This window comes from Urocitellus parryii, chromosome 5, assembly GCF_045843805.1.
Source record: "Urocitellus parryii isolate mUroPar1 chromosome 5, mUroPar1.hap1, whole genome shotgun sequence".
NCBI lineage: Eukaryota > Metazoa > Chordata > Mammalia > Rodentia > Sciuridae > Urocitellus > Urocitellus parryii.
Window position 1 is genome coordinate 83,484,745 of NC_135535.1, and position 16,729 is coordinate 83,501,473.

At 39.1% G+C, this 16,729-nt stretch overlaps 1 protein-coding gene across 1 annotated transcript; it reads left to right on the forward strand.

The window, feature by feature from the left end:
- Nucleotides 1-2,502: 2,502 nt before the first annotated feature.
- Nucleotides 2,503-14,068, forward strand: Pthlh (parathyroid hormone like hormone). Its single transcript, XM_077799179.1, has 4 exons — nucleotides 2,503-2,726; nucleotides 3,281-3,403; nucleotides 8,767-9,189; nucleotides 13,642-14,068. Exons 2-4 carry the CDS (start codon nucleotides 3,303-3,305, stop codon nucleotides 13,649-13,651), a joined length of 534 nt encoding a protein of 177 aa, XP_077655305.1. The 5' UTR covers nucleotides 2,503-2,726; nucleotides 3,281-3,302; the 3' UTR covers nucleotides 13,652-14,068.
- The last annotated feature ends 2,661 nt before the right edge of the window (nucleotides 14,069-16,729 follow it).

Here is a 16,729-nt window from a genome sequence, read left to right on the forward strand (position 1 = left end):
TGTGAGTTCTCAGCATTATCATGGCATTATATTGGTAGATAGATTATGATGTCAGAAAATATCCTTTTCAGAAGAAGTAAAAAAGTCAGGGTTCTGGGTATATATTGAGGAGAATCTGCAAGAGCTACCTGTTGCAAGCTTGCAAGAGATATCTGATTTCTAATAATTGCCTTTAGTGGGAACCAAAAAAAAAAAAAGCCTCTTTACAAGAAGTTTTTAATTCATTTAAGACTTAATTTTACTTTTTTGAAGAAAAAAACATATTTCTGGAAGAGTCTGCTGAGACCTCCCTCCATTGGCCAGAAGAGCAGAGAGAAGACTGTAAATCAAGGAAAAGGTGAAGTAATAAATTATGAGGAAACTTGGGTATTCCAAGAATATAAAAACTATTTATTTTTCCTGTGTCTATATTTTCTCTTTTTGTGGAGGAGAGGAAATTCTAAAAATATTTGATAGATGTTTTGCCATTAACACCAGAAGGGGGGGGATGCAGAGAGGGATAATGGGGTAAATTTTGCTTAGTTAGTAGAAAAGGCAACATAAATCAAAGCAGTCTATTGATGCCAACCTTCAGTTTGTAATGTTCTGAGAGCATAATGAATTTATTTACAACATAAGTGATTTAATATTTGCAATCTGATTTTTGTTTTAACCTTTTATTGAGGGAGGTTGACTTTTCAAAGCCTGGATAGTTTGAAACTTGGCAAAGTACCTTCTGGATTTTTTTTTAATTGTGGAAGCAAATATTATCATTTTAGTGTCAAACAACTTACAAGTATTAAATGGCTCATTTGTGATTTACTTTTTTTCTTACAGATTTCCCCTCTTCAGATCTAATGATTACATTAGGCTCCTGAGTCTTTTTGGGAAGAATTTATTATAAATCAGCAAGTGTTAGAGGTTCAAAGATTGACATTTCTGGGTGCTGATACTTTGTCCTTTCATGCCATGCAAACAGGTCTAATATTTAGAGATTCTTAAATGTTCAAGGGAAGTTGTGGAAATTCCCAGATTTTTTTAAAGTGGGAGGAAGCCAAGTTTTTTTTTTTAAGTATGAAATTTAAAGTAATCAACTGAGGAAGAGAGGAACTGAGAAAAGGTAACCCAATCCAAACTAATCAGCAAGTCAATTGCTAGTTAGTGCGATTAAGGAGGGAGAAAGAAGTTCGGCGAACGAGGGTCGGTGAGAGGGCGCTATTTCACCACCCTAGGTGAAAATCTGTGGAGCATCAGCTGGACAGTTAGGCTTGATAAAAGTCAGATTCCTTGAAGCATTTCAAATCTCTGAATCCCGCTATCCCTCTGGAGAGTGATGAAACCTACTAGCAGTATTGTCTAGAAGACAAACATCTCTTGAGTGGTTCCGAGCACTAGAGTTCATTTCAGAGAGATATAGAACCACTGGGGGCTGGTATCCACACCCGCAGCAATCCTTCTTACCGGATACTACCCAGTAATTTAGAGCAGCCTTCCTTCCCCGCCCAACAGATTTTGGAAGAATCCCCGCTTTCCCTTTGCGTATCTGAGGTACAGCAGCATATAGCCACAGTAGCTCCGCATCTGCCCGCTGAAGCAGCTCGGAGACAGTCATCCTATAATCTGTAACAAGGGACATGGGGTGCGGAAAGGGGCGACAGAGAAGGGTATCAGAAATAAGGTGGGTAGGACTCCTCCCGGTAGGTGAAAAGGGTCATGGGCGCACTCCAGGTTTCCCTCTGTAATTCAAAAAGGGCTCTCCATTTTTTGCGCAGGCTTTCTTGGACAGGCTCCAGATGTCCCCAGCTGTTCTCAAAACAGCAAGAAGTGCAATCTCGACCTGAAGTTTGAAACTGTTTTTGCTCTTCTAAGAGAAAGATTCCCCCCTTCCTAGCCAAGGCTCCCCACTCAGCTTGACTCAGGAAAGAGTCTGGGAGGAGGGTTCCCATCTAACACCAGAGCTTCTAGGCGAGCTTAGGACTCCTTAGAATCGCAGGCCAACGCCCGCGGTCCTCGGCTCCCGCTCCTTGGCCTCCTCCGCACCCGTCAGCCCTGGGCGGTCTCCACGCCCGGCATCTAGCCCCGCGCACTGGGGGCTGCCGGCTGCCCAGGGCCGTCCGCTCGCCTTCGGGAACGTCGGCTCCGGGATCCTCGGCGCGGGCTGTAGCCAGCTGGGCCGGGAGGAAACGAGCGGATCCGCCCACGCCCCCGGGTCGGGGGATGGTGCTGCCCGGGCCGCGCTCCGCGGCTCCGGGGTGGGGCTCGACAGGGCTCCGGGCAGCGCTGGGGGCGGCAGGGCGGGCGGAGGTAGCTCCGCCGCTCTCCGAGCGTTCCGGGCTCCGGGCTCCGGGCTCCCCTCCGCTCGCTCTGGCCGCGCGTCGCCGCCCCCGCCCCCCGCGAGCCCGCCCGCGCCTTAGCTCGCCCCGCGCGCGTTCCTAGGGCGCCACCTCTTTGCGACTCGCTCACTTCTCTGGCAGGTTTGCCTCGGAGCGTGTGAACATTCCTCTGCTGGGCTTTCAACTCGACTCCAACCTGCGCCGCCCGGCCAGCATGCCTCCCCGCCCGTGAAGCGGGGCCACTTCAGCCCTGCAGCTCAAGCCGCCGCCGCCGCCGCCGCCGCCGCCCCTCCGCGCCGCTATTAACCCGCCCTCGCTGCCACCTGGCCCTCCTGTCGACGACACACGCACTTGAAACTTGTTCTCAGGGTGTGTGGAATCAACTTTCCGGAAGCAACCAGCCCACCAGAGGAGGTAGACGGACAGCTATGTATATATATGTGGGTCTCGCTACAAGTGGCTCTGGAACCAGAGGGCCTGGTTCGCAAAGAAGCTGACTTCGGGGGGGAAACTTTTTTCTTTTAGGAGGTGGTTTGCCCTGCTCCACGAACCCAGGAAAACGGCTGGCCAGATTAATTAGACATTGCTATGGGAGACGTGTAAACACACTACTCATCCTAGATGCATATATAAAACCATTTCATTTTCGCTATTATTTCAGAGGAAGCACCTCTGATTTTTTCCCCCCTCCTTTCCTTTTGGTCCCTTTTTGCCTGTGTGACTTGGAAGAAGCACAGTTGGAGTAGCTGATTCCTAAATAAGTAAGTGCTTGAGAAGCTCCCAAGAAAGTTCTTCCTTCTTCTTCTTGTTCACTTTTTTTCCTTTTTCTTTTTCTTCTTTGTATCTTGGGAGATGCCCTTGCTATTGAAGAAGAGGATATTTGAGAACAGAGTAAAAGAGGAGCGGAGTAGAGCGGGGAGATGAAGAGCCCGGACTGACATTTCGGGTCCCTTTCCACTCTATTGCAGGTCCCGAGCGCTAGAGGATACGATGCTGCGGAGACTGGTTCAGCAGTGGAGCGTCGCGGTGTTCCTTCTCAGCTGCTCGGTGCCCTCCTGCGGGCGTTCGGTGGAGGGGCTCGGCCGCCGGCTGTAAGTGTCCCCATCCTCCCCAAAGCATCGGGTTAGGGAGGCCAGTAGCAGAAGCTGCCAGGCTGGGGCGCTGCCGAGGGCTCCCAGCGGTCACCATGCTTCGCGCCCGGGTTAGAGTGAGGGATCATCTGGCTACCTGTAAGGGGCTGATTCTGGTATTCAAACTCTGCAGGAGAGCTGGTTGAACCGAAAGGAGACCTAGGCAAGAGACAAATTTGCTGTGCGTTTCCATAAGATGGAGCGTTTTTAGAGAATCTCCTTTAGGGAAAGATCATCTGCTTGTAGTGAAAGACTGGGGACCACGAAAGATTTTGAAACTCAGAGAAAGTGAAGGGTTCCTTGGGATATGTGTCTGTGCGCTTGTATACGTTCTGAATGTGGGTGGCAGTTTGTGTGCGAAAAGCAAAAACTTTACATCTAATTTTATTATGAATGACATAATTTAAGCATATAAATGGGACCATATTACATAATGAAGGCATATTATATAATAAAGTAGTAACAACTTTTCTGTGGCACACTTCCAACATTAGTATTGATACTGTTTGAGAAGGCTAGAGTGCTTGATTGCAAATGAATAGGCAACTTTCTTTAGGTATGGAATCTCCTTTTCTTTAATTGTTGTTAATAGTTCTTTAATCAAACATTTGCATTGTATTTTGAAAACTTGTATTTTGGCGGTCTCATTGGATGCTTCTTTTAGGGATTAACTTTGACTCTGACTAACATTCATACATCCAAGCACATCAGAGAACTAACACTGTTATAGGACTGAAAGTTGCAAGAGTAGTAGAATAACACAACCTATTGGACCTAGCAGTTCATTAATTTGTCTAATACCATGTTTGGGTGATCTTCAAACTGCAGACTCCATGTGCAGAGTGGGACATCCATACAAGTTTAAGGACTGAGAGAACTTTGACTTTGGAGAAGGAATTAAGGAGAATGTTTACGTTTAACAATAAAAATCACAACAACTAATATTGACAGTCAATACAAGGTGCTTCCTTGTAAATTCCTGAAGTTATACAGACAACTGTTTTATATGTGCCCTTGGTCTATTATTATTAAGGCAGAAAATTCTTAAATGAAATTACTGTAGACATGTCTGAACCTTGGCACCAAAATGAAAATGTAGTATGAATCTCCTAAGGCAAATTGTGTAGAACATTGTACTCAGATAAAGCTGAATTGTGTTCTTCAAATCAATGTTTTGCTGATGAATTTCTGAAAATTGTCTTCAAACTTCTTGTTCATTTGGGGACATGTGTTAAATTCAATTATTTAACATCCAAATATAAATATAGAAGAAGACTGAATTTTTAAAAGTGTACTCACATGCACTTATTTGGCTTGGAACATAGCCAATTTTTCTTTAGAGTTGCTAAAGTAATACCTATTTTCTCTTTTGAGAAACAGTAAATAGATCATGATTAAGTTCACAATTACAGCAAATATCAAGGCTAAGTTGTCCTAATGACTATTTTTAACTCTTTCTTTGTTGCACCTTGCAATATATACACATCAGAAATCATTTAGCAGCCAGAGACTCTGTTAGGGTTTTGTTTGTGGGTGAAATACAATATTGTAGTTAAACACACTCAGCAGATGGTTATAAAACTACCACAAAACATTCTCATAGTTAATGGCTAGTAGATCATCACATTACAACCATGGTTTTTCATGGAAGCTGAAATCATCAGTAGATGAAGATGTTTCATCAAAATATTACAGCCAAATGAAGTTTAAAAAAACAAGTCATTATTTTTACATTGCTGCCAAGTAAAGTAAATTTTGTGTGCTAGACAAAACATTAATCTACTATTACACAAAATCAAGCTAGCATTTTGAAAGAAATTTTAACATGTAACCAAACCATATTACTCCCTAAATTTTATATCACACATTAGGGGAACTCCTTATGAAGTACAGGTCTTCTTAAACTAGGTTAACTTTTAAGAGACAGAAAACTACTCGGAAAACACTTCCTGAAGTATGCAAAGGAGGCACTTACAAATTGTGAATCTGTCAGACCTGTTAGTCCAAAAGAGCCTCATCAATGGGGCTAGAATATAATCAAGTTGAAGACTAGGAAGTGGGATCTATGAAGGATAGCTTGGCAAGTGACTACCTCTGTGTTTAAAGTTAGAGAGGGAACCCCAACAGATTGAGAAACCTAAAGCATCATTGGCTGATTTGCTTGGGAGCCAGACTGGGTCTACTCCACTTAATGAAAAGCATAACTTTCAACTGAGTCATATGGGTTGGAAGGGACTTCTGGTGAGTCATTTTAACTCTAACACCCTAACCCTGTCTCCTCCATGTACCACAGAACTTTTCTTCTTAAACTCAGAGTCCTTGCTTAGGAGCTTCACATCAGCACAAGCATGCTGCTTCTTCCTGTGCTGGAAGAGGAATTTCCATTACTGTTTATTCCCTCTGTTCCTTGATAGTTCTTTAGAAATTTAATCTGTTTCCCTGAAAATTCCCCTGAGAGTGATTTTTCTTTAAAGCGGAACAGCTATGTTTTGACTGAATTTAGAGTTATCTGTCTTAAGCATTTTCCCCCAAATATTTTAGTTTTCTTTTACAATAGTCAAAGGAGATCATAGAGCATAAGACTTGTTTTTCCATGTTGGAGCTTGGGTATGTAATAAATGCTGTGTGAACCACCAGGCGAGGTAATGTGTACACACATATTGAATAACAGACTATTATTGATACCATATTTACAACTTAAATATTTCAGAGTTATCTAAATTGAAAACCTCCTTAATTTGAATTTATTACATACCACCTGGATATATCTAGTTTGTACATGCCAGTCATTTATCCCTGTGTCAGTTCATGCCTTATTTTGATAATAAAGGAAACATTTTATGGACCTTATTCCCTATTGATGATAAAGATATGACTGTATTCCTGATACTCCAGTGCAATTTCCCAGAGATGTGGGCTTCACAATATTTTAAGGGAAAAAGTCTTTGAAATACTAAATTACTTGCCTAATAGCATTTCAGGTTTAGCATTTCAGAAAATTTGTGTTTTCTAACATCCTAACAATTTCCCCTAACAGGCAGATAGGAAGCATTGTACCTCACAAAAGGTGCACTATTTTAAACTGGATGGAGTTGTGCCATATTGTATGCTTTTTATAAAATGGATAGGGTGATCACTGCATTTCCCATGGGAAAGTGCAGTTTTTAACTTGGGAAGGCACTGTGACTCACAGTTGACAGGCTTCCCAAGATGACAGGCATATATGCCAGTCAGAGGGGGCATGAGCAATGGTGGCTTGATTTGCACAGACCGACTATTAAAAGTTTGGGCTTAGAGTTAAACTAGACTAAGCTGTGTAATAGATTTGGGGAGCAATGCAGATGAGAAGAGGTATCAGCCAGGAATTGAAAAATTAAATGAAAAGTCCTCAATACTATCAATTATCACTGGTTAAGAATTTTGTTTTAATATAATATTTTAGGAATAGATAATTATTAAATTGCTGTGCTTATAAAATATATAATTATATTAGCCCTATTCTTTAAAAATGTTCTTAGAGGATATAAATATATTGTGCCCAGACCTCAAACTTGTAGATTATTAAAAGTTTCCAGAATACTAACTATTACCACAGAGTAAGTGAATTTTAATCTAGTCACATGTGGCACCTTCATAAAGGAGGAGAGACTCCTTCATGCCTCATTTAAACCAGGCTCCTGTTAAATTCCTTTCCGTTAAGTCATGTCTTTTTTGAACAAGCTACATGGCTTAAAGTCAGTGCACACACTAAAATACTAGAAGGAAGCTGGCATTCTAGCTACAAGGGCCAGAGAAATGATGACTGAATTTTCATCCTTCTTACTCTCTTCTTTGACTCATTCCCCCAAAGATAAACCAAACTCTAGGAATCCTAGTTCCTTATTTTGGAGATGCAAATGGCTTGTGGGAGCATTTGGTCAAAGAAACTGATAAATTTCTGCCTGATCTGTCCATTGTGGAGGAGCCTTGATACACTGTGTCCTGCCATAGGCTTTGGCTTCAGCTTTAGCAGGAGAAAGGGTTAAGGACATTGAAAATTTTACTTTTAGAATCAGAAGACCTAGTTTTTGGAGCCCTGGCTCTGCCAGGTCTCATTGTGTGGACTAGGGCAAATCATTTCATTCCTGCATCTCATTTTCTCATCTATAAAATGGGAGAAATAATACTTTTTATTATTCCCATATTTCACTGAAGAGTTGATGAAACCCTACCAGCGTTATAAGGAACCCAGACACCATTGTGTCAGGGAAGCATGAATACATGGGATGTAACCTGTGAAATACTCTCAGGTATTCTCAAAGATGAGTGAATTTGCAGGGCTGTTCCAATGGTAGAAACTGGAGTTAGGTAAGACTGAGTTAAAGCAGGCATGATTAATGTGTGTAATCCTTAAAATAATTCACCATGTACACACAAAATTCAAAAAGGAATACATGGGTGGATATCTAGGCAAGAGTCATGGTGTCATCTAAAAGGAGTGATGATGAATTGATTCTTTTCCACTATATTTTCATTAGAGTATTATTTAAATAGAAAAATCACTTCACAGTTGTTCCCAGAGATATTTTAAGAGAAATTACAAAGACAAGTGGACTTCTCAAGTACTAAAGGTAATACCCTCGGAAATTTTAAGTTAAAAAAAAAAAAAAAAACCTTGAAACACAGAAAAAAAATAGAAATGATCTCATACACAAGGAAACACAGTAGAAGACAGCCTTCTACTACTATTTTATGGACGCCCCCCCCCACCCAGCCTTTAGTTATAGGTTCTTGGTTGCTGGTCATCTAAAATTTTAAAATTCAGCCTGTTAGATGGTTTCCTAGATTGATTCCTTAATGGGGCAACTGTGTGTGTGTGTGTGTGTGTGTGTGTGTGTGTGTGGTGTGAGAGAGACTGAGGGTTAGAGACAGACAGACCTAGGTTTAGGAGCATACTCAGGTAAAGGCAGCTTTCTTTTTATTGCCCAGGCTAGGACATCTGGATTTATTTCCCCAACAGAACTCTGAAAAATGCGAAGAGAAACTCAGTGGTTTCTGTCTATTTCTGAGCTTACCTCACAGCATTTAAAATTGGGAAAGGAGCATAGAAAACCTCTGAATCTAACCCCTTCCTTTTAAAAAGATGAGGTCCAAGAGTGCCCTGTTCTCAACAAGGCCACAAACCTTGGGAGCAACACTGGGACTGAGGGCTGCTGCCTCCCAAGGGCTGCCTTTCCCATCCTCTCCTCTTCCCTGCTCAGCCCCATGGCCACTCCTCGGTTTGTGTCCTTTAGGGGACTGCTTAACCGTCTTCTTCCCCTCCTGTCCCTTTGTCCCTCTGACAGCAAAAGGGCCGTGTCTGAGCATCAGCTCCTCCATGACAAGGGGAAGTCCATCCAAGACTTACGACGCCGCTACTTCCTTCACCATCTGATCGCAGAAATCCACACAGCAGAAATCAGAGCTACCTCCGAGGTTTCCCCCAACTCCAAGCCCGCTCCCAACACCAAGAACCACCCCGTCCGGTTTGGGTCTGATGATGAGGGTAGATACCTCACTCAGGAAACCAACAAGGTGGAGACCTACAAAGAGCAGCCCCTCAAGACACCTGGGAAGAAAAAGAAAGGCAAGCCTGGGAAACGCAAGGAGCAGGAAAAGAAAAAACGGCGAACCCGCTCTGCCTGGCTCATCTCCGGAGCTGCTGGGAGTGGGCTGGACGTGGACCACCCGTCGGACATCTCCGCAGCTTCCCTGGAGCTCAGTTCACGGTAACAGCCTCTTCTGGCCCCCCATTTCTCCCTGTGGCTCAGCTGGATTTTCCACTCTCCATTCTGCTCTGGCTTGGGCCAGCCTATAATTTTCCTCCCTTTCTGTACCTTTATCATGTGCTATACAACTTAAAAACATTCAAAACCAAGATAGGCCAGAATATTATCCTTGCCTTGAAGCAAGGTCCCTTCACCCTGCCCCTAATTACCCGTTTTACAGCCCATTTCTCTTCCTTTTACCATCATACTCTCAACACCAAATCTTTAACTACTCTATTAAATTTCATCTTTTGCTCAGGCTTCAGAAACGACTGGCCATCTTCATCATTTGTTGGGGACAAAAATGCCTTTAATCACCCACTTTCACATCTTGACAAACTTTTTGATAGTTTTTCACGTTTTACTTTTTTTTTTTTTTTCACTTCAAGGAAGAACATAGAAGGCTTTGATACTATCTACAAACACTGCAGAACAAATATCTTACCATAAACAATTCTGAGCCGTTCACACTTGATTTAATTAAATTTACTTAATTAAATTTTAAACTCATTTTAATTCAAAGAAATTAAGTTATTTTTTAAACACATGCTTTAAATTTAATTAAATTCAACTCTGGTTTCTACCAGTTCATGAAAAAGAAATGGTTTCTGAAAACCTTCACGTATTGGCTTAAAAAAAGATATGTTTTCTCATATATCTATTTGTCCATTGGCAAATCCAAATTATTTTTCTAGGGCAGTGCAGGAGGAATAATAAAACTTCATATTTAAGTGGCTCATTTAGCCTTAGCTCACAAATCCAGATAGTAAATACACTTATGGACTTTAGAGTTAAGTAACTTAGGCTCAGGTTTGGGGTCTGAACTTACTGAAGTTGAAAACCTCAAACAAGTTACTTAGTCTAAGGGTCACTTTTGTCTTCTGTGAAATGAAGAAAACAATTGTACCAACTTTATAGAGTTGGATGGAGATTAAATGAGATTATGTGGGTTAAATGCCTGTTATAAGCACTCAATAAATTGCAACATTTTGATTTTTGGTGCTTTTAGACCTAGTTCTGGTTAAGAGAGAGAGAGAGAGAGAGAGAGAGAGAGAGTGAGAGAGAGAGAGAGAGAGAGAGAGAGAGAGAGAGACAGACACACACACACACACACACACACACACACACACACACACACACACACACACACACTGAGTGACTTATTGATTGATTCAGTGAGGGGGGAAATGGAGCAAATAGTCCTTTTATAAAATAGAAAACCAAAGCATTCCACAATCAAAGGACCTGAGTTGGTACTTGGAATGGAATAGGTAGTCCTCAGAACTGGATTTCCCGATTGCCTCACACTTAGATCAGTGCTATGTTAGCACGGCTTCTCTATTCATGCATTTCCATTGATAGGACCTTTTTTGTTTTTTACTTTTCAGTACAGCGCTTCTGTGGGGTTTGAAAGAAAGAGGAAAAGAACACAAGAATGCATCATATGCAACTAATGATCTCATTATTTAAAGAGTCCCCTGTTACTCCTCCATCCAGTCCTTTGACTCTGGTACAGATAGGATTACAGAGTGATGTTTCAAAGGGGAGTGTGAACCTGTTCACCATCATGTCTCTCTTTGAGTTAAGTTGATAAATTCATTACTAAATTGCATATAAAATAGCAATTCTATTAGATAAGTGTATAGCTTCAGTAATCAATGGGTAATGGCACTAGAGAAATTTTTAGCATTAAAGATTTAGGAATTTTTTGCTTTTCTTTCTTTAAGCTGTACACAAATTAAGCTGTGCTAAAATTCTGAATGAATGACTTATTCTTAAAATACTAAGAGATGGACATCAAACCCTGTGAACCTGACTCACTGCACATGTGCAGTATACTTCAAGATATGATCCTAACTGTACATGCTTACAACTATGCAAAGACCCTACTTTATTTCTGAGACCTATTTTTATTTATTGTCTTAATGTATATGTATATATACATATATATGTGTGTGTGTATGTATATACACACATTAGACCTATAAAAACAAAAATATACGTGGTCTTTATGGACTTTGCTCATTTAAAATTTGCAATTCTCTTCAAGTATTTGGAAAATTAATGAAAATCAACACTCAATCAATTCTTAGGCCCAAAGCTACCTCTAGGTTAAAGTATGCCTAGAGAAAATCAGGCAGTGGCCTAATCAAATCCAGACCTAGGACTGAAAGAAGTAGGATGTTTTTGCTTTTCCTTTTGCTTCCCTGCTTTTGAGGGACACTTTGGAAAGAACAGTTTGTTTGGCAATCAGATGTTGGCATTCCCCCAGTACAACCCAACAGAGGTGCAAGGAAGCATGGGGGAATTTAGGTGTGCATTGGTGAGGATGTATGGCTGTGAAAATTTTTGTAATCCAAATAAAATCTTTTCGGAAAAACTATTTAAAAGTTTTATAAGTGACCAATCTTTTATAAGCGTCCTCTCTTTTGTCTCATTGCAATATTATATTATTATCTGAGAGGTCTGATGAGATGGCAAGCTTGAGCTTAATTATGACATATGCATTTTTTTTTTAAAGAAACTACTGAGGTACAATTGTCTATTTCCTCTCATAGAACTGTTCAGGGGTGAGAATATAGCTTTAATTTTGGAGATTGCATTTAAAAGTTTTAATGTTGCAAAGGATATAACCAGATATAGTAGGACTCACTCACTGGAAATACATATTTTGATTTAGTAAATACTGCTTTAGAAAAATATAAAAAGTTTTTTGGTAGTCCAAAGAGCTGGAATTCTAAAACATTCTAATATATATATATATATATATATATATATATATATGAAAAAATGTACACATATGCTTTTTAAAAAATTTTTTGTAGATGTGTATGGACAGAATGCCTTTATTTTATTTATTTTTATGAGGTGCTGAGGATTGAACCTAGTGCCTCACACATGATACTAGGTAACCCCTCTACCACTGAGCTACAGCCCCCCAGTTCTACACATATACTTTTAGGTCATGTTAGATTTTTTTACTTGGCTTTTCCAAATATGTGTCTTTGTCAAACAGGATGAAACATCATTCAAAGATCTTTTCCTGGGTCTTTTATTTCTTTTGTCTTTCTTTTTTGAGAAAATACTTGTTCAAAATACTATTCATTTCTTCCTTGCCTTTATTATCATTACCTCAATTTGCTAAATACTATTTAATACAAATGTGTTTGCAGATCACTACAGTACACAAATCATTGTGTTTTAAGGTCATTCTTTTGGCTTTATTTATAATACCCATCCACCTACTAGTTAAAATTTTAATCTTAAACTCTTTTTCTCTGTATTTAGGAGCTATTTTAACATTTCAACCAAAACCACTGATGAAGAGCTCAACCTGAACTTAGAAGCTCCTAAATGCTAAAATTCGCTTTTCTTTCTTTAAGCTGCACACAAAACTTTGTCAAGAGTTTTCTCTTTTGTAGGTCTCATACCCATACACTTTTGCCATGTAAAACTCTGCCCACAACTCCAGTCATTAATTAAATGACACAGATAATCAAATTCCATTTTATGGTTGTTTCCATTAAAATAAATGCATATTTATGCAATAGACTACACAGAGAAAAAAAAGGGGAAAGAAAAGACTGCTAACCCATCTTAAAAAACTGTTATTACAGCATCTAGATAGGTTAGAAAAGTTGTCAGTTGTACTTTGTGTTAACATACTCTGAATAATAAAATAGACAGAGTAATGTGAATACTAATATTTTGTACTTGTAAATCAATTTATTCTTAAGTATTCTCATTTAAAATAAGCTTTCCTAATTTCTAATGCAAGATCCATTCGAAATACCAAGAGAATGAGAGGCAAATAATTCTCAGTGTTTGTCTTTGAAATCTAAAATCTAATAACAGTTTTACAAATCAGTGTTTAAAGACAGCTAAAGAAATGCTAGGTATCATCAACTAAACATGCTCTATTTAACTCTCTATCCTTTCAGAGATTATTCAGAGTCTCACACTTTCACTAGCCTTACCACAGTTCCACATGTCAATGAGCCAAATGAATGCCTAAGCAAAATTAACAAACTCTGGGTCACCCAAGTCAGGCAACGTGTATTTTGATGGATGTTCCAACCTACCCTTATTTCCAAATTCTCCAGTTTGTCTCTAATTTTACCGGCAGGCAGCTTTGTAAAATTCTCAAGGGGTCCCCTTTGTCTGGCAGGACATAATTAAAAAGGCAGATTCTTTTTACTTTCTGTACCACGTTGATCATTTAATTGTGTTGAGGCCCTGCCTGTAGGAGAGGCTCTGGAGAGACAGGTAGATCCCACCGGTACCTTCCATAGGAAGGTACCTTCCATTGTAATTCTGTGTTCCTTAATTTATTTCCTTTATTTTATGCCTTCCCATTTGTAACAAAAATTAACCTGTTTTTTTTCCTCTTCTCTCTCTTTCTTCTCTTTGCAGGAGGCATTGAAATTTTCGGCATAAACTTCTAAGGACATATTACAGGATTTGTAATAGTAAACATATGGGAAGTATTAGAAATATTTATTGTCTGTAAATATTGTAAATGCATTGGAATAAAACTGTCTCCCCCATTGCTCTATGAAACTGCACATTGGTCATTGTGAATATTTTTTTTTCTTTTTTTGCCAAGGCTAATCCAATTATTATTATCACATTTACCATAATTTATTTTGTCAACTGATGTATTTATTTTGTAAATGTATCTTGGTGCTGCTGAATTTCTATATTTTTTTGTAACATAATGCACTTTAGATATACATATCAAGTATGTTGATAAATGACACAATAAAGTGTCTTTATTTTGTGGTTGATTTTAATGAATGCCTAAATATAATTATCCAAACTGATTTTCCTCTGTGCATGTAAAAATAGCAGTATTTTTAATGTGTAAAGAATGTCTAATAAAATATAATCTAATTATACCATGACTCAGAAGGTGAATTACATCCTTTAATATTTCTAGTGGAAGGAACATGATATAGTTGGGTTTTCAAAAATCTGTTTGAATACAGTCTTAGGCTTAGTATATTTATATCAGTACTTATTCCAACATTTCCATGGTATTTTTTAGTTAAAAACTGCTTAAAATGTTCTTGTCCAATATTTCAGTTCAAGTCAATAAGAATGGATGAATGACCTAGACATGGTTTTATGAATTATGTTCAATTTAAAGTGAAGACAGGGAGGGCAGTAAAAAAGCAGAAAGAAGTCAGGACAAAGGATTAAAAAATTCATAGGGTTGATGAGAGCTAGGTGAAAGGAAGAAAAAGAGACTTTAGGGCTGGATCATTTTGACCACTCTGAAGTTTAAGAAATCTTGCTTTACTGGCAACATCAATAACAAGCATAAGAGAGCTTGAGAATTCTGCCTCTTATGGATTCCTACCAGAAAAAAAAAAAAGAGAGGCAGGTTTGGAAAATGTGACAACTCAAAGAACCCTCAGAGATAAGATTGGTTTCCTGCAACTGGGCAATTCCTAGAACTCTGGTTGCAAACAGCATGGTGGAATGCCAGATGAACGCCTCCTCCATTGTGAATATCATACTACTTGTTCCTACCTCTGCACTCAAATGAAAACACAAACACGGTTCCTTCTATAGAACTTTTTGCTTTAACTGTCTGTAGCTTAGGACACACACACACACACACACACACACACACGACAGAATTTTAAAAACCTATGGAGTATTCTATGGACGCCCAATATTTTATTCAATGTCTATTAGATGTTTGAGGGGGTGCCGCTTCAGTCAGCTTTTTTGTTGCTGTGATCAAAAGATCTGACAAGAACAATTTTAGGAGGAAAAGTTTATTTGGGAGCTCATGGTTTCAGAGGTATCCATCCATAGATGGACAACTCCATTCCTCAGGGCGCAAGGTGAGACAGAACATCATGGTAGAAGAGTGTGGTGGAGAAAATCACACCAGGAAGATGAGAGATACTAAAAGCTCAGCTCATCAAATATATACAACCAATGCGCCACCTCCTCCAGTCACACCCTACCAGCCTACCGTCACATTCAGTTAATCTCCCTATCAGGAGATTAATTCACTCTCAAAACTCTATCATTTCATCTCTAAACCTTCTTGTATTGTCTCGCACATGAGCTTTTGGGGGCCACCTCATATCTAAACCATAACAGGTGTGCAAGAAATAAAATGTGACTCCCTTGAAACTTTCTCTCACTCTAATGGTAAGCTACAAAAAAACTGTGATATTATGCAAAATTCCATATATATTTTTAGAAAGCAAAGAGAAAAAAGCAACACATAGGGAGAGATTAGTTTAGGCGGGATGTAATTAGGATTGTGTTTCTGAAAGGAGGATTCTAAGATTAAACTTACTAATATTTTCGCTTGAGCCCCATAGCCCCAAAAAGAAGACCCATCTGACCATTTTTGGTTAGCATTTTAAACCTGTATTAATAGGTAAATAAAATAATTTGTGCTGAGCTTCACCCATGATTTTGTTGGAGATGATTTTGCATCCAAGGAAACTCAGAAGTTTAAGTTTGATACACTGACCCTGTGTAAAAAGGTAGTTGAGGTGTCTTAAAAATAGATATAACAGGGGGTTGGGGTGTAGCCTAGTGGTAGAGCACTTACCTAGCATGCATGAGTTCATGGGTTTGGTCCCCATGAATGCAAAAACAAAACAGTTATAACCACATTTCGCAAAACTCAGTCTGAAACTCTGAATCTTAAGTAAGACTGCATCAAATCCTTCTAAGTTGTTCACATGAAAGATGTTTTCTAGACACTAGCTTGATAAATACTTAGAAATTAAGGGAAAGAAGCATCAGATTCTACTTTAAATGCAAGTCATCTTTATGTTTTTCTTCACAAGTAGCCCATACTAAAAAGGGGGAAGAGGGAATGTGGGTTTATAGTTGTTAATGCTTAACAAAGCATTATTAATATCAATAATGCCTGCAGTTAAACCCTGGTTCTCTAGCACTGATAAGAATAAAATCACAGGATAATGGAGTGAGAAGTTGAAATGGGGAAAGAAAAAAAAAGCCTTTGGGAAAAAATGTCATTTTCTATGGGGAAAAAAATACCTAAAATAAATAAAGTTTTTAAAAAGTGTTGAAATGTAAACACATTCTTAGCAAATTACAATCTAAGTGACTATAGCTTATCCTTGACTTAAATAATATTTATAAAGCAGTGCAGTTTAAATAAAGGCAAGTTTGTCTAAGTATTCTGGAATTAAAAAAATAAAATAAAACTCTTTCTGCTAACCATTACCATCCTTAAATTTTATTCAGACAGAAATTTGGTATTTAACTGGTATTTGTGGATGTTGTAGAGCCATCTCCATCTCCAAAAGACAGACACTTCTGTAGGAAAACCGTATTCCTTTCCTTTGTATTTTCTTTTTAAAGCACACGCTTGTGACATAGCTAACATATTCAGAGCTACATTAAGTTGCTGTTTTGTTTGTTTATTTATTTGGATTTTGGTATTGGGGACTGAACTCAGAGGTGCTTAACCACTGAGCCACATCCCCAGCCCTTTTTA